General features: G+C 55.3%; 2 protein-coding genes across 3 annotated transcripts; both read left to right on the top strand.

The window, feature by feature from the left end:
- Nucleotides 1–672: 672 nt before the first annotated feature.
- C1QC (complement C1q C chain) lies at nucleotides 673–2802 on the top strand. Its single transcript, XM_085080391.1, has 3 exons — nucleotides 673–815; nucleotides 1434–1623; nucleotides 1841–2802. The coding sequence occupies exons 2-3, from the start codon at nucleotides 1443–1445 to the stop codon at nucleotides 2392–2394; spliced, it is 735 nt and encodes a 244-aa protein (XP_084936517.1). The 5' UTR covers nucleotides 673–815; nucleotides 1434–1442; the 3' UTR covers nucleotides 2395–2802.
- Nucleotides 2803–3664: 862 nt separating this feature from the next.
- On the top strand, nucleotides 3665–6193 carry C1QB (complement C1q B chain). Of its 2 annotated transcripts, none has more exons than XM_085080389.1 (3): nucleotides 3665–3850; nucleotides 5021–5180; nucleotides 5485–6193. In XM_085080389.1, the coding sequence occupies exons 1-3, from the start codon at nucleotides 3680–3682 to the stop codon at nucleotides 6051–6053; spliced, it is 900 nt and encodes a 299-aa protein (XP_084936515.1). In that variant the 5' UTR covers nucleotides 3665–3679; the 3' UTR covers nucleotides 6054–6193. The 2 variants fall into 2 exon arrangements, with proteins under 2 accessions (XP_084936515.1, XP_084936516.1); XM_085080390.1 differs by having other exon boundaries at nucleotides 3752–3873.
- The last annotated feature ends 16813 nt before the right edge of the window (nucleotides 6194–23006 follow it).

Below are 23006 nucleotides of genomic sequence, written 5' to 3'. Positions count from 1 at the left end.
TGAGGGTGCCGTGAGTGTGTCCTCATTGGGGAGCTTGGGGTGACATGAGAGGGAGGTACAGCAGGCTGGGCAGGTCCCAGTCAGCTGGGAAGCATCAGGTGCCATACCCCAGGACTGCTCCTCAGGGGAGCTGCTCCACACGTTGGGCACTCAAATATCTCCATTCCTGGGGCAGTGAGGAGGAGGCCGAGTCACCTGAGAGGAGCAATACCCCAATGAGGGATCTTGGGGCCTCACTGAGTCCAAAACCCAGCATAACTGTGGAGCATGGGGAAAGGTGCTCAGAAACTCTCAAGGGGAAACATTCCCCCGTCTCATTTAGGGGTGCAGCATCTTCCATCAGAGCCAGGCAGTAACTTTGCAGCAGCCCTTCAGTGTCACAGGCATCTCCAGCCTACTGGAGTTGGCCTGAGGCTCTCCTCCCAAGCTGCCCTTCTGCTCAGAAACGAGGGAAGTAAGAGGGAAAGCAGGGGATTTGGGGAGGGCTATTCCCCTCAGTGGCTTGGGGGGTTGCGCCTGTCTGGGCTGTGTCCCACCTCTGTCCTTCCAGCCCTTCCTGTTGCAGTGGCACCAGTACAGGTCTTGCTGGATAGCCAAGAAAGTGCTGGCTCAGCAGAAACCATAAGGCAGGAGGATGTGAAATTCAGCTGGGAACAGCTGGAGGTTCTGTGTTCCCAAGGGCCCTTCGCCCTTTCCTAACTCTGTGACTTCCTCCACGAGGGTGTCAGAGAGCCGCCTCACTGCGCTCTGCCAGCAGTGACCAGGCAGCCAGTGGGAGCAGCAGCACGGGTTCCCTGCCCTGGTCCCCACCAAAGGTAAGAGGTGCTGCAGGGTCCATGTCTCAAGGGTGGGTCTGGTGGTCCAGCAGCATGGCACAGTGCTGGAGAGCGGGAGAGTGAAAGGAGGATGTGGGTGGGAGAGGAGGAGGAGACGAAGGAGACAGAGGCACTGCCAGGCTGCACACATGTCATGGAGATGGGAAGCACCAGCTGGTGGAAGGATTGCTCCTGATGGACAGAGCCAGGACACTCAGGCTGCTGCTGGAGGAGGAGGGAGATCAGCTGTGTGCAGGGAGCTCTGGCCTTGGTGCAGCACGGGGTGACAGTCTGCAGTGGCATGTGCATCTCCGGGGCTTGGAGACACCAGACTCAGAGGGCTTGGGGCTGGCTATGGGTACCACACACCTCATGGCTCCATCCAGACTGAAAGTCCAACCCACCCTGTGCCATCAGGGGCTGCCCTGGTGTTGGAGATCAGCCCAGGGCCCATCCACACATATCCACCTCCCCACTGCCTGCAGTGTTTATGGCTGGGACATTGAGGACACACTCATGGCACCTCCTGGCATCACCAGCCCCCTTTTCTCCATGTCCTCAAAGCCAACCTGCATAGCCCCTCACTCCGGCACTTTTTTTTCTCTTTCCACACTACAGCACACCGAAATGGAGAGGAGATTCTGGGAGCAGCTCTGTCTGGCCCTCACCCTCCTCCTCCTGAATCTGGGTTCTGCTGTGACTGCAGAAGCTCCTCACAGCTGCTATGGAGCTCCAGGCCTGCCAGGCATGCCGGGTATGCCAGGCAGGGACGGCCGGGATGGGCTGAAGGGAGCCAAAGGGGAGCCAGGTGAGTGAGCAAGGAGGAAAATCACACAGGCTGTTGCAGGGGGGCACTGAGTCCTCCATGGCCAGTCTGCCTTGGTTTGCAGGCTGTGTAGAACATCCTCTATGGTCAGATGTGGAGAGGCAACAGCACTCTCCTGCCCAAGGGAAGGGGCTAGAGTTGCCTCTCCCCACAACCTGCCATTGACACTGACTCCCTTTCACCCCACACCACCCTACAGGTATCCCAGCTTCTACATTGCATGGGCCTAAGGGCATGAAAGGAGAACGAGGCCTCCCTGGCCCTCCAGGCAAGCCTGGCCCTCCTGGGTTTGCTGGTCCAATAGGAATCCGTGGGCAGATGGGCATGGCTGGATCCCCAGGATTGCCAGGCAACTCCAAGCTGAGGCACCAGTCAGCATTCTCAGTGACAAGGCAGACTGTCCAGTACCCCTCAAAGAACGTCCCTGTGGTTTTCAACAATGTCATCACCAACACCAACCATGACTATGACACCACTACGGGCAAGTTCACCTGCAGGCTCCCCGGGGTCTACTACTTTGTCTTCCACAGCTCTCACACAGCCAACCTCTGCGTCATTCTGCACAAGAACCAGAGGAGGATGGCCAGCTTCTGCGACCACAAGACCAACACCATGCAGGTCAGCTCGGGGGGGACGCTACTCCACCTGGCTGCTGAGGACGAGGTCTGGCTGGGCGTGAACGACTACAATGGCATGGTGGGCATTGCCAACTCCGACAGCATCTTCTCAGGGTTCCTGCTCTTCCCGGACTAGAGGATCTGCAGAGCCCACCCCAGCACCCCAACCGCTTCTACCTGCCCTGAACACACTGCCCACTGCTGGGCTGCTCCTGATGCTTCCAGTTTCTCTGCAGGGAGGGAAGCCCCAGTGAGAGGGTCACCCCCAGCAGCCAGACCCACCCCCATGGTCTGGGGCTGAGCACTGGCAGCTGCTTCCCTGGGATACAGGAATATCTGGATGCATCTGCACCCAGAGTGATGGTGCTGAGCTCCTGGACCTGCTGGCACTGCCACATGCATCCCCCCTGATAATCCCACCTGATTACCTCAGAAGTCTCTCTGCCTCTCTCCCTGCCCAGGTTCAGCCATGTGTCCTTGCACAGGCTGCAGCAACCACTTTGCCATAACCTGGCAAAGTGTCAATAAAACCTTCTTCAGTGCACCTGGTGTAGTGTGTTATTTCCTCCATGTCCCACCTCTCTGTAGTGTGCACACATGCACGTGACATCTGGCCATCTGTGTGGCATCAGCATGTCCCCGAGCCCTCGCTGGCTCGGCCATGCTCAGCATCAGACCTTCACACCACACCCACAAATGGCTTTGCATGGGGGTGGGAGCCCTGGCTGCTGGAGGAACAGGATAGTTCCCGTGCCCCCACACAGCCCCTGTCCAGCTGTTTCAGCCCCACACACCGCCCCAGTCCAGCTGCAGAGGAGCACAGACTGCACAGCAAACCCCAACACCGGGGTGGGATATCCCTGGGGTCCCTATCAGGATGGGACAGGGGAAGCACTCCGGCTTTCCTGAGCCAGACCAAAGGAGCTCATGGTTGTGGAGGCTGCAGAGCCCACCAAAACCTAACTGGGATTTCTCCTGGTGTCACACATTGCAGAGTGGAACAGAAGGTCACCTCTCCAAAGGTCCTGTGCTTCACCTCCTCAAGACAGTAGCCAAAGCAGGACTGGGAATGCTTTTCCCACAGGTTAAAATCACTTCCCATGAACAACATTGAGGAGAGTCTGGGGCACGGACTCAAAGTGATGGTTGCTGAGACCCTGCAGCATCCCCTGGGCCTGCAGAGCTGGCAGCGTGCAGAGCAGCCTGAGGAGTGCTGGCTGAGTGCCAACATTTCATGCACATTTCTGCAGCCCTGATGGCTTACCCCAAACTTGCCTGGAGCTCCTGGCAGTGTTTCCTGTAGCAAGCATGCCTGAGCAGGACCCAGGAACCCTGCAGGGCAGAGCTGTGGCCAGAGGGGCTCGGGGTGCTATTTGGGAATGACTTGTTCTGCTCAGCTGACAACAGCATTTGTGGAGGACATGAAACTGCCACGAGAGAAAGGGCAGGAGCTAAAGATAAAAAGGGGATGTGTCCCAGATCCTTTCACAATAACCCTTGCAGCAAACTTCTGTTTCTCTTCGAAGGCATTTCCGAGCAGGATGCTGGTGTGTCCTGCTCCATCTCTCCACCCGAGCAGCAAGGAGCTCAAGGTAAGAGCAAGACTAAACTCAAGGTAAGGTCACGACTGAGCCCAAACTGCCCTCCACAGGCAGGAGCACCTGGCCCTAGAAGGGTGACAGTCACCTGCATCGCTGGCACTTCCCTGTCACTTGGGGCAGAGGAAAACGGGTGGTGGAGGTGCTGGGCTGGGAGGGGTGGAGGTGCCTGATGGGAACCCAACTGCTCCTGCTCCACCTGGAAGAAGGAAAACATAAAAGTAGAGATGACAAAGCTCCAGAGGGGGGATCGGGGTCTGGGCATCAGTCTGAAAGATGTGCTGGGGATGCTCTCCCACCATGAGAAGCTCTTGTCTTCTGATAGACCTGGGCTGGGAACCTGTGGATTGATCCTTGTACCTGTCACAGCCCCACTGGAGCTGCTGTGGCTGGAGGATCCAACTTACCAACCTTTTGTCCTGCTGGCACCCAAGCTTCAGCACTGGGAAAGTCCCCCTGAGCTTGGGGAGATATGGCTGTCCAGATACAGCCCCCAAATGCCCAGTGTTTATCCACATGCCCACATACCAGGAACTGGGGAAAGGACTTGTCCAGGGAGGGCAGGAAGAAGGTGGAATCTCAGGGATGGAAGCCCAGATGAGTGTCACAATACAGATACAGAAATGCTTGTTAGATACAGAAATGCCTCTGGGATGGAGCCGTCATGTGACAGCACACAAGGGGAACCTGTGGGGTGTAGGAGGGAGGTTTGAGGATTCATTGCAATCTTCGAGGACTCCTCTGTCATTCAGACCTGCTGGTGGAAGGCAAGAGCCATTCCCTTCCATATGGTGAAACTAAACAGGCTGGGGAATGATTTTACCCTGCAATTATGGTCCTGAGATGAGATAGAGAATTTCTCCCCCAAGGGATCTGCATGGCCACACTGTCCCAAATATTCATGTGGCTGAAGCTGTGGGCACTTGTAAACTGGACACTTACAAGTGATGAGAGACTGACAAGCTCTGCCTTGCCCAAGGGGACTGGTCCTTTGCTCCAGGGCCATCCAGGGACAGATTTGGCTCTGCAGTAGAATGCTTTCCCGCACTGATGGTATTACCCAGACGTGCTTGCAGTCTCCATCTTTCAGAGCAGCACAGCGTGCCTTCCACAGCCCTCCCACCATCCAGGCAAGCCTCCTGACACTGTTCCATGCTCCCACAGATGTGGACTGTGTGGGCCATGCTGATCTGCCTGGCTGGAAGGCAACTTGCCAGTGCCACACTCTGCAGGACCTATGGCACCATCCCAGGCATCCCAGGATTACCAGGACAGCCTGGCAGCGATGGCAGGGATGGGGAGAATGGCCCAAAGGGTGAGCAAGGTAAGGAAGCTGCTGCAGGTGGATAAAATGTTGTCTTGTGAATGCCAAGAGCAGGAAAATATAGTGCCAGGCACGTGGTCCTGGGAAAGGAACCCAGTTCCAACCGTTCCTTTGAGGGTGTTGTCAGGTGGGAGTAATGGAGGAACTGAGGAGGGAGGTTGAAGACAGAAAGGTGTGTCACACCTGTCTGTTGGGCAGGGGTCTCCACTGACCTACACCCAGCACAGGTTTCCTTCCCTGTGCTTCCTCTGCAGACATGTGGGGCTCAGCTGTGACCACAATGACCCTTCCTCCTGCTTCCTAGGACCCCCTGGCCAGAGTGGAGCAGGAGCAGGGGAGAAGGGAGACCCAGGACCACCAGGGCAGCCTGGGAAGGTTGGCCCCATTGGTGCCCCAGGTCCAATGGGCTTACCAGGTGTCAACGGACCACCTGGCCCCGTGGGGGAGCCTGGTGACTATAAGGTCACCTTCAAGTCTGCGTTCTCCGCTGCCAGGAGCATCAGCTCCTACCCCCGCCGGGAGCAGCCTGTCCGCTTTGACCGCATCATCACCAATGAGAACGGGCACTATGAGAACCGCTACGGCCGCTTCAACTGCCGCGTGCCAGGCACCTACTACTTCACCTACCATGTCACCTCCCGGGCCAACCTGTGCCTCAACATCAAAAAGGGCCGGGGTGGCAGCAGGGGCAACACGGTGGTGACCTTCTGTGACTTCGTGAACAACAGTTTCCAGGTCACCACGGGTGGCGTGGTCCTCAAGGTGGCCATGAACGAGTCTGTCTGGCTGGAGCCAACAGAAAAGAACTCCCTAGTGGGGCTGGAAGGGTCCGACAGCATCTTCTCTGGCTTCCTCATCTTCCCTGAGGCTTAGCCCACTGGAGCTGTGCCTGCAGCCCAATTCTGCAGTCCCTGCAGATCTGAGGACTCCCCTGGAAGCCCTTTGCTCTCCAAACTGGTGCTCAAAGTGCATCGCTGCTATTCTTCCCCAATAAATGACAGCTCTTCGCACTATTGATCTCTTTCTGCCTATGATTTGCCTCTTTCCCCCCAAATAATATTCACATACCCAGGGCACAGATTCCTGCCCCCTTGGGTGCAGCCCAGGCTCATTAGTATCTCATTACTGCTGAGCAGAGCCAGATAAGTCATGCAGTTTCTGCTGCAGATTAGGCCAAGGATCTCCCTCCAGAGCCACCCAGAGGGTCCCAGCCCAGAGTTAGGAAAACATGAAGAAGCAGCTCGACCTTTAACAGGAGGCAGGACACATCACATTGTGAGAAAATTGGGGCCACTGGATACTGGTGGTGGGTGGGGAAGTGCTGGAGCGGGTGCTGTACTTGGAGAGTCCTGACAGTGGCAGGATGTGGGGACACCAACCTGTCACATTTTTTTGGGGTGGTGGTGACAGAAATACTCACAGAAGTTTGTCGGAGTTTGTGATAAGGTGGACCAGGTGAGCATGGGTCAGGCTGTGCTGTGATGGGGATGGTGTGGAGCATCCCCCCACTACAGCCCCCAAACCCCAGCACAGAACACATCCTGGAGCACAGCCAAGCCCTCCCAGGCTGCTCCTTATCAACAGCAGAGCTGTGGACACAGGGATGTCCAGATCAATTAAAGCTGAGTTGCCCAAGGACACCCCTGGCCCCGGGGCAGGTGACAACCCAGCCTTGTACCTGCATGGGTTGGTTGCCCGCAGCCCCCAGCTCATGGGGGTGGACATGGGACACCTGGGAAATTTTGTGGGAGTCTGGGATTTGAAAGAGGCTGGGAGGAAAAGATGATGACAAAAGGTTTTGGGGAGGTGAGTGTGATATGGATAGGACTTTATGGCGCATCACCACTGACCTCTGCAGGTCTACTCGTGTGTCCAGGCCTCCAGCTCTGGGCTGCTCAGGTGTCCCCGCCCCAGAGCAGGACAGTGGCTGAGGCGGTCGTGACAGCTTGGAGGCTCCTGTCCGGGCGATTTGCCGGCAGGTGGCACTGGAGACTGGCTCAGTCCTCACCTGGCAGTGCCAGCATCCTCACCCCACCGGCTGGGCGAGCACAGCCCCGGGGACAGGGCAGTACGGGGGCTCAGCTCTGCCTAAAACGCCTGGGAGGAGACAGCGGGCAGTATTAGCCCGGTTCATACCTCCTCCTCCTCCCTGTCTCTGTGCTTTATGCTCCCTGCAGCCATATCTGTGGTTTTTGTCTGCCGGGGTGCAGCCACCCATGTCCCCAGGCCTCTGGACCTCTCAGAAGGCCGGAGCAGAGGTGTTGGCTGTCACATTCTGAAATTCTCCCTGTGCCAGGATATTTGGTGGCCTTTACAGTGCAGCCACAAAGCCCACGGTGTTTCACAGCTGGAGACACAGCATCCCAAATAAAACTGAGATGAGCAAGGCGGGTGGAGGACAAGAGAAGGTGTTTGAAACCCAAAACAGGGCTGGCAGCACACACTGGCTGAGCTTCCTGAACCCTCAGCATGTACCCATGAGACAGCAAAATAAGGAGCAGGGATACTCTGGAGGTCAGGGCTGCCATTCCAAGAGCCCTGAAGGACTGGAAAATGATCTGGCAGAAGCCCACTGATATTGAAGGAGACAAATGCAAAGTCCTTCTTCTGGCATGGGACAGCCCCATGTGAGAGGAAAAGCACTGGCAGCAGAAAGCTCTGCAGGAAGGGACCTGGGATATTGTTGGGCATCAAGGTGATGCTTTCTGCCTTTCCAGGTAATGGATATAATAATTTTTGACTTTTGAAAAGGAGTAAAGCTGGTGTTATTTTTAAAACAGATATCTGACCTAACATCAGAATGAGCCCAAGGGGTTCTATGGGCTTGCCTGTGCCTGGGGAAAGTCAAGAGGGCAGTGCAGGTACCAATTGGCTGTAAGTGCTCCTCACGATGCTTACACAGCTGCGCAACAGAGGTGCAGAGGGAATTGCTTCCCAAAGATGTGGAGGGAATTGCTGCCCAAAGATGTGGAGGGAATTGTGTCCCAGAGGTGTAGAGGGCATCATTTCATCCCATAGATCTCAGCCAGCCCTCAGCCATGCCACCTCAGGCAGTGGATCCATGGGATGGCAGGAATTCCCTGCTCCCCTGAGGCTGCCACTGCACACACACACACACACTGGGTATCCAAAAGAGATGAGGAAATGGGCCCAGAGGGCCATGGGTGCTGGGGCTGGTATTGGTCCATGCAACACCACCCTTCAGTTCTTCCAGGGGGAGCAGCTCAGGGGGAGCAGCACATTCTTGACCCTGCAGGAAGCCCTAAAGCCACAGCCTGCACCCCCTCAGCTGGAGGTACCCCTTCCTCTCAAGTTACAGCAATCACTGACTGAGGTCAGAGCCAAAACACCTCTTCCCATGGGACCATGCACAGGAGCGAGGATTGCTTCTTCCTATGGGCAGCAATCAGACCCTCTGCCAGGCCCCCAGTGCTGCTCAGGGCCACACTGGGAAAAATCAAAAGCACCGGGGTGGTTGGGTGCTGTGCTGGCAGACCCACCTGTCCTGCTGGTGTTCCCAGGAATGGCAGGACCAACCCAGCCCTGCTCCTGAACCTCCTACCCTGCTTTTTGGTCTGGGAATCATTATTCCATGGAAACAGAGCAATCTTGGAACAACACAACCATTAACAGGAGAGCTGAAGAGAAACCTGCGCAGGGTCAGGTGTTGGGGGTGGTGATGGTGGGTCACGGCAGCACCACGGTCACTGTCACTCAGGAGAGGGCCAATTTGTCTATTCAATTAATTCCTTACACCTTCCCCATGAGTGCCTGAGCCCAGTGCTTCAACCTGGTGTGGCTGCACCTGGAAATAAACCTGCAGGGTCTGTCCTCACCCAGGATGGACAGAGCTGGTCTGGGGCTCTGGGCATGCTCCTGCTTGTGCTGTGTGCTCACTGACCCCTGTGCACACTCACCCTGCTCTGTGCACACCCATGTGGTTCTGTGCCCACTCACCCCTGTGCACATTCCTCCCACCCTGTGCATGCTCCCTGTGCTCTGTGTGTGCTCTGCAGCTGACCCCTGACACACACGTTCTGCTCCTCATCGCTCCCTTTGGGGTTCATTTTCAGGGCAGCCACAGTGCCTCCCCAGCCACAGCCCTTCCTTCACCATGCAGTGCCGTGACCCTCACCTGTGGGGTCAGGCTGCCACCAAAGTCTGGGCTGCACCCACACTGAGGTCACCAGATGCTCAGCAGATGCTGAAGTTTGGGCAGGAGGTGTTTCAAGGTGACTTCAGGAATTCTAGGGTTGTCACTGTTTTGCTGAGCAGCCTTGGGGTGCTTTGATCTGTTGGTATTGGAGGCCACCGAGGGGACAGAGAGGGAACCAGGACCACAGCTGTGGGAAAAGGCATCAACAGAGCTGTCAGGGGGTTAAAACAAAATCTTCCTTCTCCCAGGCACAAAGTAAGAGGGATCAGCAAGAAATCACATGGAGGTTTCTCCTGCATCATCGAACTGGGAGTTTGGAGGTTTTCTCCGTGCCAATGTTCCAGTCCTGGCATAAGCAGGACTCTGGCAGGATCCAATATGGCTGAGAATGAGTGTGCCTGTCAGTGGAAATGAAGCTGGGCTGGAGAAATCAAAGCATGACCATGCTTTGTCATGTGCTTTGTCAGTGAGATGGAGCCAGGGACATAAGTGCCACAGTCTGGTCTAACCCCACCAGCAAACACCAGGGAGCTTGATGGTGTTGATCTGTTTGCACCCAGCCCAGGAGTTCCCAGTACCTACTACTCGAAGAGCCCTTCCTAAACCAGCCTTGGTCCTTGCTGGCAGCACCAGACACAGCCAACAGGGCCTCCTGGAGTAGCCTCCAATGCCAGCCCCTCCAAACAGCCCTTCTCCCACGTAGCTCATGAGCTGCTCCTCTATGCAGGGAGGTTTTTCCCTTGGCAGCAGCTCCCTCCTGAACAGCCCACAAGCATTTCCTTCCCTTCAGCCTCCCAGCTCTGAGCCACAGTTGCTGTTGCCAGGCTGGCGGCTGTTCCCCACTGTCTCCTCTGCCCTTGGGCTGGGCTGTGTAGTGAAATATTGAGGGATTTTTTGTGTTCTTCTTTCCCTCCCCTTCTCCAAATAATAATATCAAGCAGGAGCTCTATGGGAATCCCAGCATGGGTTCAGAGCTGGAATGCTCTGGGCAGAGGCATTACAGGGACAGGGCACTGGGTTGTGCTTGCTGGGATGTCACAGGCACCAACGGGACACAGCAGCACCAGCTCAGCTTTGGTGAATACTGAGGTCACACATGGTGGCTTCATTGCCAGCAGGGCAGGAGCTCCCTGCATAGATCCCCTGGAGGGTGGTCCCAGCCCTAGGGAGGCTCCTGAGGAGTTTGATACAACAGGAACCAGTCTGGGATAGAGAAGGGAGTTCAGACACCAGCTCCTACCCCAACTCTCACTTCAGAGTTGCTGATAAATTTTCTCCCCCATCCTCACTCACGCTTGCATTTGAATTTGAATGGGAAGGAGCAATTGCTTCTTTTGCCTGGAGCAACACAGCCTGGCTTGTCTCCCACTTAGAGCTGCGCAGGGAATTCCTGCTTTTCCTGGCCCTCTGCAGGGACCGGGAGCCGGGATGCTCTGTTCTGGCTGGCCACCAAGGAGTTAAATCCCAGCCCTTTTTTTTCTGCCCTGCCTCCTTATGAGGAACAGCCTTCGCGGGGCTGCAGAAAGGCTCTTTCTTTCCCCAGCAGATCTCTGGGAATGAAAAGTCTGTGTTCCAGATATTAAATTACTCATAAAATAGTTGGCCTGTCCCCGAGGCGGCTCCGCACCCCCCCAGCCCCCGCCGCCGCTCTGAGGGACTGCTGATGTGCATCTGCATGTCACCTCCTGCTACAAGGTCAATCTCTCCAATTTGAAGCAGCAACGTTGGAAAGCAAACCAGATTTCAGCCGGAATTAACTTCAAATGGAGCATTCAGGGGACTCGTGCTGGGAGGGGAGCGCAGGAGAGGAAAGACCAGCAGACCCGGTGTGGGGTGGGGGCTATCCTGCAGCCCCCTGTGGTGGGACACCCCACTCATCCCGGGCTCGATCGAGGGGCTGGGATGCTCCCGGGGCTGGACCGGGGGATCAGAGGTGCTCCCGGGGCTGGATCCGGAGGCGCAGGGATACTGCCCGGGGATGCTGCCGCGGATTCCTAATGCTACGGAGTGGGATGGGGGGAAGGGCTCAATCCCTCCTTTCGTAGCTTTGGCAGCCGCGGCATGTGCCCCTGGGTGTCGGGGAGACCCCCTAGGACAGCATCCTTGACGCCCTGGACTCGCGTGGCCACCGGTGACCTACAATCGGGCGCGGGTGCGAGGCGGGGCGGCGGGGCCGAGGTTTCCATGGGGACGTGCGGGATGCGAAGCCTGGCCTGGTTCAGCTCCAGGCACAGCTCGCCTGGACGTCGGGGCTCGGCTCCTTCCGCTCCGCTTGCCGCTGCCTCCCGCCCTCCTGCGCCCGGCGCCGAGCGGCATCTCCCCGGTGCCGCCCCGGCGCAGCAGCGGCAGGGATGCGGGAGGGAACGGTGGGAGCACGGCCTGGGCCTGCCTGGCCCCGTGCATGTCCTTAACCCCTTGAGGGATGCACCGCAATGAACTCAGGTTTGTCCCCCATCCGCTGAGACCAGGAGCCATACGGTGATGCTCTGCTGCGCTGGGGACCTCTGTCATTCTGGGAATGCTCTGCCGTGATGGGAATGCTTTGCCATGATGGGGATTCTCTGCTGTGACGCAGAACCATGTTCTTGGCAAAATCCCCAAATCAACACTGGAGCTGCTATTATGCAGGTCTGGGAGAGCCTCACACTGCCCTGCTGTCCTCTCCAAAGGTTTTCTCCAAGAAAAAGGAAAGGCAAACGTTTTTTCTTCCACTACTGGCTCCTGGCACTGCCCGGGGACAAATCAGTGACTGGGAACAAATCAGTGACACACCCACACCCTCCCCCAAATGCCTCCATTTCCCTGCAGTGGGAACAGCCCTGCTCTGTTCCATACTCTGCCCTTCCCACCCTGCTGGAGCATGTGTGGGTTTCAGTCCTTGTTTTGCTGTACACACTGTACACTCAGTGTTGATTTGCTGTAGATGCTGAGAGGCTGAGCCTCCATGTGAGGCTGAGATGTACCCCCAGCCCCATCCTGTCACAAATAGACTCATGTGCCTCAGCCAAGATGGGCTAGAGGTTTACATGAATTATCACACAGGGCACAGGCACCAACACGAACCACACAGGCACCAACACAAACCGCACAGACACCATGCAGAGCACAACACGTTTCCAGCAGGCACAGCCAGAGCTGTGCACAGGCTGGGCAGGCAGTACTGGGGTGGAAGAGGCCAGGATTGCTCTCAACAGCCTCACACTGTCCTAAAATCTTGCATTTACATACAGAGGGGAAAAAAGTCAAGTAAGGCAGCTTGAAACCCACAGCACGGCAAGGCACAACCATGTGCAGAAGAAGGGTCCCCGAGGAAATAGATGCAGCATGCACGGACACATACCTGGAATTCCCATCTGGTTTGTGAACAAGGAATATCTGTGAGCCTTCTGTCCTGGCTGCTTCAGAAAGAGCAGAGAGTAGTGCTCTGGAGCGAGGACTTAGGTGGCAGCTCCCCGGGGGGCTGTGTGGTGATGCCCAGTGCTCCCTCCTGTTCCCATTAAATGCCAGGAGAGCTTTTGTCTGAGGCTGCTGGCATGTGTAGTCACCAAGGTGATAGGACCAGTGGCTGGTCATTGGCAGCATTTCCAGGGAAGCCAGGAGGGAGCTGGACAACCCTATACAATCCTGGGAGGGAGCTGGACAACCCTACACATCCTTGGGAGGGAGCTGGACAGTCCTGCATATCCCTGGGAGGGAGCTGGACAACCCTGCCCTTCTCCAAGTGACTCTCAGGGATGCACCCCTGCCATGGGCTGCACAGCCCCGTGTCCTCTGTTGTGTGGTGACCCTGCATCACACATCAAGTCCTGCAGCCTGGGGGTGTCCAGAGAGTCAGGGCAGAGAGTCAGGTTCTGGGAACATGAGGGTTTTGGGCACAGTTTTGGCTCCTGGAGACTCCCAGACTGTACATGGCACCAGCAGTGGGAAGCCCCCAGCAGCCACTGTTGTGGACTCTGCTTCTGTCACAATACCTGAGCTCCAGAGCTCCAGGATGGTCCTGCCACTGGTGTCACCAGCTGCTCTACAGTGGAGCATGGTCCCTCAGGATGTGGGGAAGAGCATGGGTCACTCTGGGCACCTCATCCCTGGAGAAAGGCAAGGATCAGCTGGCCCTCCCTAGCCCTGGATGGTCTCCTGGGGTGGGCTGGGGGATCAGGGTTTCTCTTTTTGACAACCATGTGGATCTACCGCAGCTGCTCCAGCTCTGTCCCCAGGCTCAGGATGAGTCTGGGCAGTTCTGTCTTGGTACTTCAGCCTCCCCCTCCATTGCACAGGGGTCCCTCAGGCTCCTGGAGAACAAGGAGCTGAAACTATTGGTGTTTGTTCAGACCTGTGTCCTCACTGAGCAGGGAGAGAGGGGAAAGAAAAGCCTTTTCGAAGGAGAAACTAATGCCAGGAGAGTTTGGGAAATATTGTAGCAATTCTGCCTGCCCAGCTCCAACATGCAACCACCAATGACTGTCTCAAAAGGCCATAGAGTGGGATACTCTTGGCATTTTCCAGGCTGGCACCTCAGAGGAGGATAGAAAGCATGACTGAGAAGGAAGAGGTGACCTGAGTGTTAGGCAAGAGGCTTGTCCTTCTCCTTTGGACAGGTTTCTTCATCATCCTATGGCTCCCAAAGGATGTGTTCTCTCATGCTCCGTGTGGTTCTGTCTCCATTTTTTCAGCCTTTTCTCTTGTTTTGTTTTACCTCCCATAAAATTCAGTACAGAAACACTGGATGTGCCTGGGCATTATGCACTGGTGACACCAAGGGCTTCTACCAGAGCACCTGAGCACCCCGAACCCAGGCAGATGGAAGCATTGCCAATTTATCATCAATGCATTTTGGTCTCTGGATTCAATGTATTTAATTTTTAAGGTTGTTTGTGTGCTGGGTTTTGCTCAGTTTTTCTCTCCCATCGTTAAAATGGGGATGGGCTTTTCCTTGCTTCTGGTTTTGCTGTGGCATGTTTTGTGTATAGGAGTACTCAGAGGGATTGGAGTAACTGCCACAGGAGACAGGGAATGTCCTCCCAAGTTTCCTTTTGCAATTTTCAGCCTCCAGCTGAAGATCAACCTCCAGCCCAACGAGCTGGGTTCAGCTGCATGTCTGGATGCTCACAGTGTGGCACAGGCTCTGGGCACAAGCTGTGAGACTCTGTGGAGATTACATCTGCTCTGCATCTGTGCAGGACCATCAAAGCCACCTCCTGCATCCGTATTTCTGGTCTCTTTGTCCTGCTGTTGGTGTGGTCCTGAAGTCCTCACTCCCTGGATGCCTCCTCAGGTGCATCCTTCCTGCATGCCCAGTGTGCCAAGTCAGAGAATCACCAGATAGTTTGGGTTGAGAGAGACCTGCCATGACCCTGCCATGGGCAGGGACACTTTCTACTAGTCCAGGCTGCTCCAATCCCTGTCCAACCTGGCCTGGGAAACTTCCAGGGATGGGGCAGCCACAGCTTCTCAGGGATGAGGCAGCCACAGCTTCTCTGTGTCAGGGAAGCAAAGGTGACGTGCTGGAAGAGGCTGTGGAAGAGAGGATTTAGGCTCCACAGTCCCTTTTGGCTTGGGACAACATCCATCAGTACTTCATGGTCCAGCAGTGTGGGTGCTCTGGTGTGCAGTAAGAAATGGCTCGGAAATGCTGTAGTGGGGACATCCACGACCAACCTCTCCAGTGTGTGCTCTCCAGAGTGTGCTCTCCAGAGTGGGTTTTCCAGTGTCTGGTGAGGTATGGAAGCTCTTCCTGACACCTTAATACACTCTGGTTAAACAGTGAGCCCAGTTAAACAGCCTAGGCTGTTATTTAATCTCAGTCACCCCATGACCTCTCTACCAGGACCACTGTAGGTCCCGGGAGCCACCTTAGCTGGGGTGAGATGCCCTGTGAGCATCTCTGGAGCCACAGTCTGTGCTGCAGGCTCACTGCCCATGGCTGCTGCTGCGAGCACTCCGCCTGACTGGAAATGTTCCCAGGCCTGCCATGTGTGTCACATACCTGCCTCTGAGCAGCTGGCAGCACACACAGGAAGGTGTTGGAGCACAGACCCAGAGACGACAAGATCGGTGTGCTGCCGTGTGCCTCCATTTCCAGCCCAGACATCTGCTCCAGGGCCCCTGAAAATCCGAGATGAGGTCCAGGGAGCAGTGCACGTTTCGGGGTGGGCTGGTTGACGTTTCAGGGCTGCCGGGGCTGTTGTGCAGCTTGTTTGTGCTTCCCTCTTCACTGGGGGCTGTCTGCTGCCATACAAAAGGCAAAATGCCGCGGCGGGAGGTGCCGTGCTCAAGCCAGGAAATCCCAGACGACGTTTTCCTCCTTCCCTGGATTTACCACTAGATGTCATTGGAAAAGCAGCATTGCCAGCCCTGTTAGCTCTCCGGAATGGGATTTTGTGGGGGTAGCAGCTCCTTCACCCACTGCTGGACACGAAACATCTTCCCAGCCTCCTCCTCCATGGTTTTGTCTGTCTGCAGAGCCTCTGGAAAAACCATCGCCGGGGATTCAGGGTTCAATGGACATTGAAATGCAACTGAAACCTTTTTTCCCAGCGCCTGGCTAAGCCGCCCGCTCGGACCCTCCCAGGAGGGAGCCGCACGTCACCCGCTCTCAAAGGGGCGACGCTGTCACGCCGGGACCCGCGGCACCTACAGCAATATGGTCCTCTCAAACAAGTCGGACAAACAAGGCCTTTATAGGCACTTTCTTTTCTTCTGGAGTGGAAGAGAGAGGAGCCGGGGGAGAACTCGGGGGCGTCCCACCGCAGTGGAGCAGCACACAAAGGCTTGCAATGAAAGGGGCACCAGCAAATCCTCTTAGGGGCTTCACTGTGTGCACATTCATATCCCGGCCCCATCTGCCGGGGGGATCCCCGGGAGCGAGGGGGGGAGAGGGGCTCTCCCTGCCCTGCGCCGCCAAAGCAAGCAAAGCGCTTTCAGGGAGGGAGAAAGAGATGAAAAGGAAGAAAGGCCGAGCCATGCCCATACAGAGACGGGCGGGAAACGCAGCTCTGCTGGGGAGGGAGGCTGGCTTATGGGGAAGGGGGAGGTAGATTTGGTGGGGGCTGTGGGAGTCCTGAACCCCCTGGGTCCCCAGGGATGAGATGGGAGCAAGGTGGGCAGGGAGAAAGCCTGGTGCCTCTGGGAAGGAGAGCCGTGCCAGCACCCAGGGCACAGAGGAACACCCTACATGGAGGCTCCTTCACCACTGGAGACCTGCTGGGAACTGCTGCTGCTGCAAGAGGATTGAGGTGACCTGGCCAGGTGGGCAGACAACAAGCTCATAATGGTGCTTGATCCCACACGAGCTGAGCCAAGCTAACAGGACTGGAGTTTCTTTCCAAGACAGGGGACAGCCAGGGATATTTTATTCTGGTCTGGAGGAAACGCCTGTTGCTTCCCAGCAGCAGGTGCTGACTCAGTAAATAACACACACTGATACCCAGTTCTTGGTGCTGCAGGATTGCAAATGTTCTGTTTCCCATGGGTTTACCTCTCCTTTTTCCTGCCCATCCTGCAGCCTTTGTGCACTGGTGGGCTCAAGGATGTGTCTAAATCAGGTCAGTCTACACCAGGAATTTGCTCCCATCTCCTCCAGGCTCAGGGCAGCCAGGCTGAGGTGCTCAGACGTGGGTGAGCAGATCCAAACGATTAGGTCAGTGTGGTGGGTGTTTTCGGACAGCTGACCCAGAGGAGCTGGGAGCCCTGCCTAGGCTTGGGCACAGCAAGGATAGAGCCCAAACAACTTAAGTCTAGCCTAACCCACCGGGAGGATGACTGATGTGCTTGCCTAGTGAAGCCAGGGACTTGCACACTGCAGCAGTGGGGGGTAGTGGGGAGGATGGGATGTTCTCGCTTGTTTGGGCGAAGGATTCAATTACTGCAGCCAAGGCATCTTGTCTCTCCTTCCAGCCTGGAGCAGGTCCAGTACAGGGAGTGGTCCTTCCTCTCTGGTGGCCTGGCTCCAGGAGCCCTTCCAATTCTGCCGTGAGGTGGTTGGGTCATGCACTGGGAGAACATGTCTTTCCTGCAGCTGGGTGGGGGTGTCAGGGAAGGAGGACAAAGTGCTGGAGATGCAAAAAGGATCAGGGTGTCCCACATCTCTTCAGGAGTGGGGCTGATGTTGGGATGTGGCTGCTTTGGGCAGTCCCATCAGGATCCCTCAGGCTTCCAAGCCTGTGGCTGAGGAAAGAGTGTGGGAGTGAAGTGGTGGCAGCTAATTCCCACCTGGGGAGCTCCAAAGCAGCTCCCAAGCCCTGTGATCAGGGTGGATAGCAGCAAGCACATCCATTTTCTGGAGGCTGCTGTTCACTACTGTGTGCAGAGATGACTCAGGAGCAGGTCAGGTAACTCCTGGTGCCAAACTGGTGATGGAGGTCAGACAGTCTGTGTGAGGCTCTGCAGGGTGAGACAGTGCAAGACACGAAACAGCAGCAGACTGAGGGAGAGGAAGGTGCAGGGCACCACCTCTCCAGAGGCCACCACGGGCCACCCACACAAGTCTGCTGAGTGATGCCGTGGGAAGGGCTGCACAGTGCGTCACCTGAGCTCCTGGTGACATCTCAGGCTTTGGGGACTACCCACACACCCAGCCAGTTGCCAGCTGGCTCCCCAGCACAGCCGAGGCCCTTCCAGTTGTGACAGGAAAGGTCTGTGGGAAGGGCTCAGGGATTTGGCTGCTGAGTGTGACCATCAGATAACTCTGAGCTGAGGCTGGCCTGGCTGCATTTGAAACAGCCAGCTGAAGCAGTTCTTCCACAGGCAGGGGAACAAGCCGTGTTTGTCCCACCTGGATATTCCAAAATTTTGTGAGGTGTGTGGGAGAAAGGACGGGTGCAAGAACATCATTAATTATTTCACTGGGGATCCAGCATTAGTGCAAAGATCATGGAAGGAAGGCTGAAAAAGCAAATGAGGAACATGTGGATGTGGCACTGCCTCACAGTCTCTGACTGACCATTTCTGCTCCAGTCACCTCCACCCTTGTCCCAGCCACCACTTTCTTCTCATCAGGGAAGACCTGTGATGCCCCAAGGCATACAACCAACATGCTCATGAAAAGTGCTGTCATGGACTTACTTTCCATTGCATGCAGGTGTCCACAGCATCATGGCCTCAGCTTCTGGAGGAGCCTGCTCATAGCAGAGCTACAGGACTATGAAGACTCATGTCCTGGAGAAGGTGCTGGTCAAGCACAGGGGTGCCCAATGCACACTGGACAGTGCTCTGTGCACCAGGAGATCCTCTCTGACAAGGGCCGTGTGAGGCACTTCACAGTGAGGTACAGCTTTTGGCACAAACCATCGCCAAGGGAGCTTTCATAGAATCACAAGATGGTTTGGGTGGGAAGGGACATTAATGGTCATCTTGTTCCAACCCCGCTGCCATGGACACTTTCCACTAGACCAGGTTGCTCCAAGCCCCATCCTACTTCCTGCCCATCAGCCCTTGACACATGGGAAAAAGGTACAGCACTTATCCAGGCTCTGGGTTGGATGTTTTTGCCTCAGGTGGAAGGCAGCATATGTGATTTTTTATTTCTGTTATTCTGAAGAGAGCACTTTGAGTGTCTTCAGTCCCCACCAAATGCAGACACATTTTGTTGATCCTGTGGAGCTCATATCCTCTGTCAGGGAGCTTCTGGGCAATCACACGGCGTGTGAAAGTGTATCCCTACAAAAAGGGTCAGCGATTGCATCAAAAGACCTCAAACATCCCCTCCTGGAGGCCAGCAGAGCCTCTGTGAGAGCAATAAATGCTGCTGACATTTTGCTGTGTGTGATTCCAGCAGGATGTGGGAGGCTGAGTGGGGCCGGCGTGCCAGGTGCTGTGCTGGCTGACACACACATGGCAGGATCCACTTCCCCTGGGCAGGATCTGAGCAGGGCGCTCCAATCCACGCCAGGTGCCAAATGTGGAGTGCCTGATGCTTCCCGACAGCCCCCTTCTCCCCTCAGCCTCGCAGCAGCCTCTGGCTCACCCTTCTCTCAGCAGCTCGCTCAGTGTCCTCTTGGCTCTCCTCCCCTTCCTCCGGCAGGCCTGGATCTGCGGGGAGAAGCAGCTCCTTCCTGGAGCTCCTAAAGGTGGATGGGATAGGCTCCTGGAGGCAGCCATAGAGGTCTCTGGGCTGCCGAGAGATTATCTCCTTGCACTCCTGATCTGCAGAGCTGGGGTGACAGGGACAGGATCCTGCAGGACCCGAGCCCGCAGCAGGGAATGGGAGAGCTGTAATTGCAATCCCAGTGGTTTCCACGCCACCTCCAAGATGGATTTGTGGCAGCTCCTGGAGTTTTCTGGCACTGGCCATGTCCCTATTGGCAGCACTCCTCCCGCTCCGGGGCCACTGTTTGCTTATCTAGAGCCATGATTTAACACAGACGCAGGAACTCACACACTCTCTCCCAGTCTCTTTCAAATTACTTTATTGCTTCCTGTCAACCAGCCGAGCATATCCTGTTAATACACAATCCCCAACGAGCCGTTTTCACAGCGTAATCCCCCTCGGGCAGATAACACGGCTCAGCTCCCGCAGGAGCCTGGCTCTGTCTGAGGATGCAGGATCCCAGCATTGGGCAGGTATTTTCCTGCAGAGTGGGGCTGCTGCCATTGTTAAAGATAAACCCCAGTGCTGTGAGATGCGCTGGCTTGCTGCCAGTCCTGTGTTATTGCCAGGGCTCCATCGCCTGGTGACCTTGCTCAGCTGACACCAAGTGCTGTCCCATGCTGGATGGCAGTGAGGGTCCTGGTGCTGGAACCTTTCTTCCAGCTCTCCCATCCCTGCTCCTGAGATGTGTCCTGCTTGAGAGATATGTCTTTATCCACCTTCTACTGCTGTGGGACAGCAATAGAATCATAGAATCAAGGAATCATTAGGATTGGAAAAGACCTCCTGGTCCAACCTTCGACTGAATACCAAGTCCACTAAACCATATCCATATCCATATCCATATCCATATCCATATCCATATCCATATCCGTATGCTTATCCTTATCCATATCTGTATCCAAATCCATATCCGTATCCATATAACTTCAGGGACTGCAGGTTGTTCCTTTTGCTGCTGCATAACCTGTGTCCCAGAGAAGGTCAGTTCAGGAGGTACCCATAAATCCTGGAGTTGATGGTGGGAACGTATATGGGGGCTCTGGTCCAGCCTCCCACAGTGTCATCAGCACTAGGTCAGAGTGGATGTGGCTGTGTCTGGCCAGGTCCTGGAAACCATCCAGGGGATTTCCTGCAACCCCAGGTTTCCTTACATTGAATGAGTGCTGTAGCTGACAGTGTCCTACCATCTACCCCAAGGTCCTGTGGACCTCTCAGCACTACTGTCCAAAGCAGGACGTCTGCCACAGGCTGCTGTTTTAGGGAACCTTCCGTGTTTCTCCTACATGTTTCTGATCCTCCTTTCTCAGGTCCCCTGTTAAGACATCTATGTGTCCTGACACTGCATTTGTAGGATATTCATGCTGCTCTGTCCCATCTGGTGTCCTCCAGCCTCCTCACGGGCTTGCTCCCTAAGCCTGATGTCCATCTGATGTGCCAGCTGAGCCTGTGTCCACACACTAAGAAAGTCCCTTTCAGAGAATATCATCATGATTTTTGATTCTGTGGTGTGGAAGTTTCCTGAAGACCGGGTCACTGTGGAGCCTGTGCATCCTCTCTGGCCTTGTGCCAGGTGGTCCTGGTGCTCCTGGGCTGCGTGTTCTGCGCAGAGGCACAAGGACAGATGGAGGTGGCTGTGCTGCGGAGGGACAGACACCAGGGCTATTGACTGTGGGTGTAGCTGGGCTTTTGGGCTGCTCCAAAGGCAAACAAAGTAGACAGGTGATAAATTTGACTTAAAGGCTCACTCTGTTCCTCTCAGCACTGTGGACACTGCAAGGCACAGCAGCTCAGATCCAGAATCCCTTCTCCCTGGGAGCAGAGACCTGTGCTAAACCTCCCTGACAAGATCCACTGCATCTTCTGCGGAGATTTCTTCAGCAAACTCTGGGATTTCAGGACTTTCGGGGCTGTTCCTGCTTGGCCCTTTGTTGCAAGCTAAAAGTCACTGTTGCTGTCTCTCCCTTGTCATCCTCCATTGGCCCAAGGAAAGGGAACATGTGTAGCCACATGATGCAGCTGTAGCATGGCATATGGCTGTATTTTTGCGGTCCTATTTGCCAGTTTCCCCCTCGCTCCTGCCCTTAGTACAATTATATTGTCTGAAGTTGTTCCTGGACGTCTAGGACAATCTTGGGGCTGGTTGTTGGTTTTACTACCAGCTGGATCCTACCCTCAAGTACTTGTGATTCTCTCTACACTTAACACCTCATTAGCTGGAACATCCACTTACAGAGCACAGCTTTGCTGTCTGAAAAGAAGGAAAATCCTGTTTGACTCAGACGTTACACAGATCACTTATCTCAGAGACATCTGAACAGCCGGGCTTGGAAATTGAGTCCAAATTAAAAACCAGTTGAGAAGAAGTATCTGTCCTCCCAGGTAAATCAGGGCCTGATTTATTTCCTCTCCAGTATTCCTGCTGAGCAATGCATTCAGCACAGCACCAGCCCAATACATCCCTGCCTTCCATATCCCAAGGCTGAAAGGCTCTGTGCTTGCTGTGCCCCCAGCTCTGGGGCACTCATGAGCACCCATAAGCTCCCCTCCTGCTCCCCTCCTGAACCTCTCACAGGGGCCTGTGCCAGCTCCCTCAGCTCCTTCTGAAGTCCCCACCCCAGCACTGGCACAGCAGTTCCAGCTCTTGACATTCCCAGCTCTCCAGACAGAACAAAACACACCTTGAGAAAGCAAAAAGCAAAGCAAACCCAAATTAAAGACCTTTTGGGTGCATGAATGCAACTGGCAGGAATGTGCTGGAGGTCCCCATCCATGCACTGGTGCCATGTTGATGGCAGGAAACACCTGCAGAGGCTTAGTGCAGAGGTTGTTGTAGCCCGTGGGACAAGTCTCCAGCATCCACATCATCTCCCGATGGGGCAGGAAGGATTTTAACAGAAGAAAGGGGACAGGCTGAGGGGGCTGCAGGAGTCCAGGAAGATCTGTGCTGAAGACTTCCCAGCTATTCTAATTTCCATGGATTTCCCTGTGTGTTCTAGATTCCTGGATCTCCATTTCAAGAACTTCTCTAGCCTGCACTTGAGTCCCAGTGACTTTTGTGGGTCTACAGCACTGCTGAGGGGGTCCACAGTTCACCTCCCACCCATGCGAAGAATCACCTCCTTTACTCTCAAACCCCAGTCTTTTAGATTCTAGCCCTGTACTGCACACCGGTGTCATTTGATGGCTTTGGTTTGTTCCTGAGAGAAGACAGAGAAAAGAAGCAGCCTTGTCACTACGCAAATGAAGCTATGGTTGTTTTTCCATGGCATCACTTATTCTTTGTCCCCTCCCTGCTTATCCCTATTCCTGCCACTTCTGGGGCTGTTGGAGATGACAACTTAGACTGCAGGATGGGCTGGTGACCTCCCTCTGCTTACTCCTCTCTGCTACCATCTCTTAATCAATTAAATTACAAGGAACTCCCTTGACTCCCCATGGCTTCCTGATTTCCTTAAAAAAATTTTTGGCAAGGAACTTAAAGGAAAGCCTTTGGAACCCCCAGCAGATGCCAGGAACAGATGGCACTGACCACATGTGTTTGGTCACTCCAGAGGGCTCTGAAGGGATGTGGAGTAGGATTCCC

The sequence above is a fragment of the Lichenostomus cassidix genome, chromosome 21, assembly GCF_008360975.1.
Source record: "Lichenostomus cassidix isolate B80296 chromosome 21, HeHo_3.0, whole genome shotgun sequence".
NCBI lineage: Eukaryota > Metazoa > Chordata > Aves > Passeriformes > Meliphagidae > Lichenostomus > Lichenostomus cassidix.
This window is presented reverse-complemented; position numbering and strand designations above follow the sequence as displayed.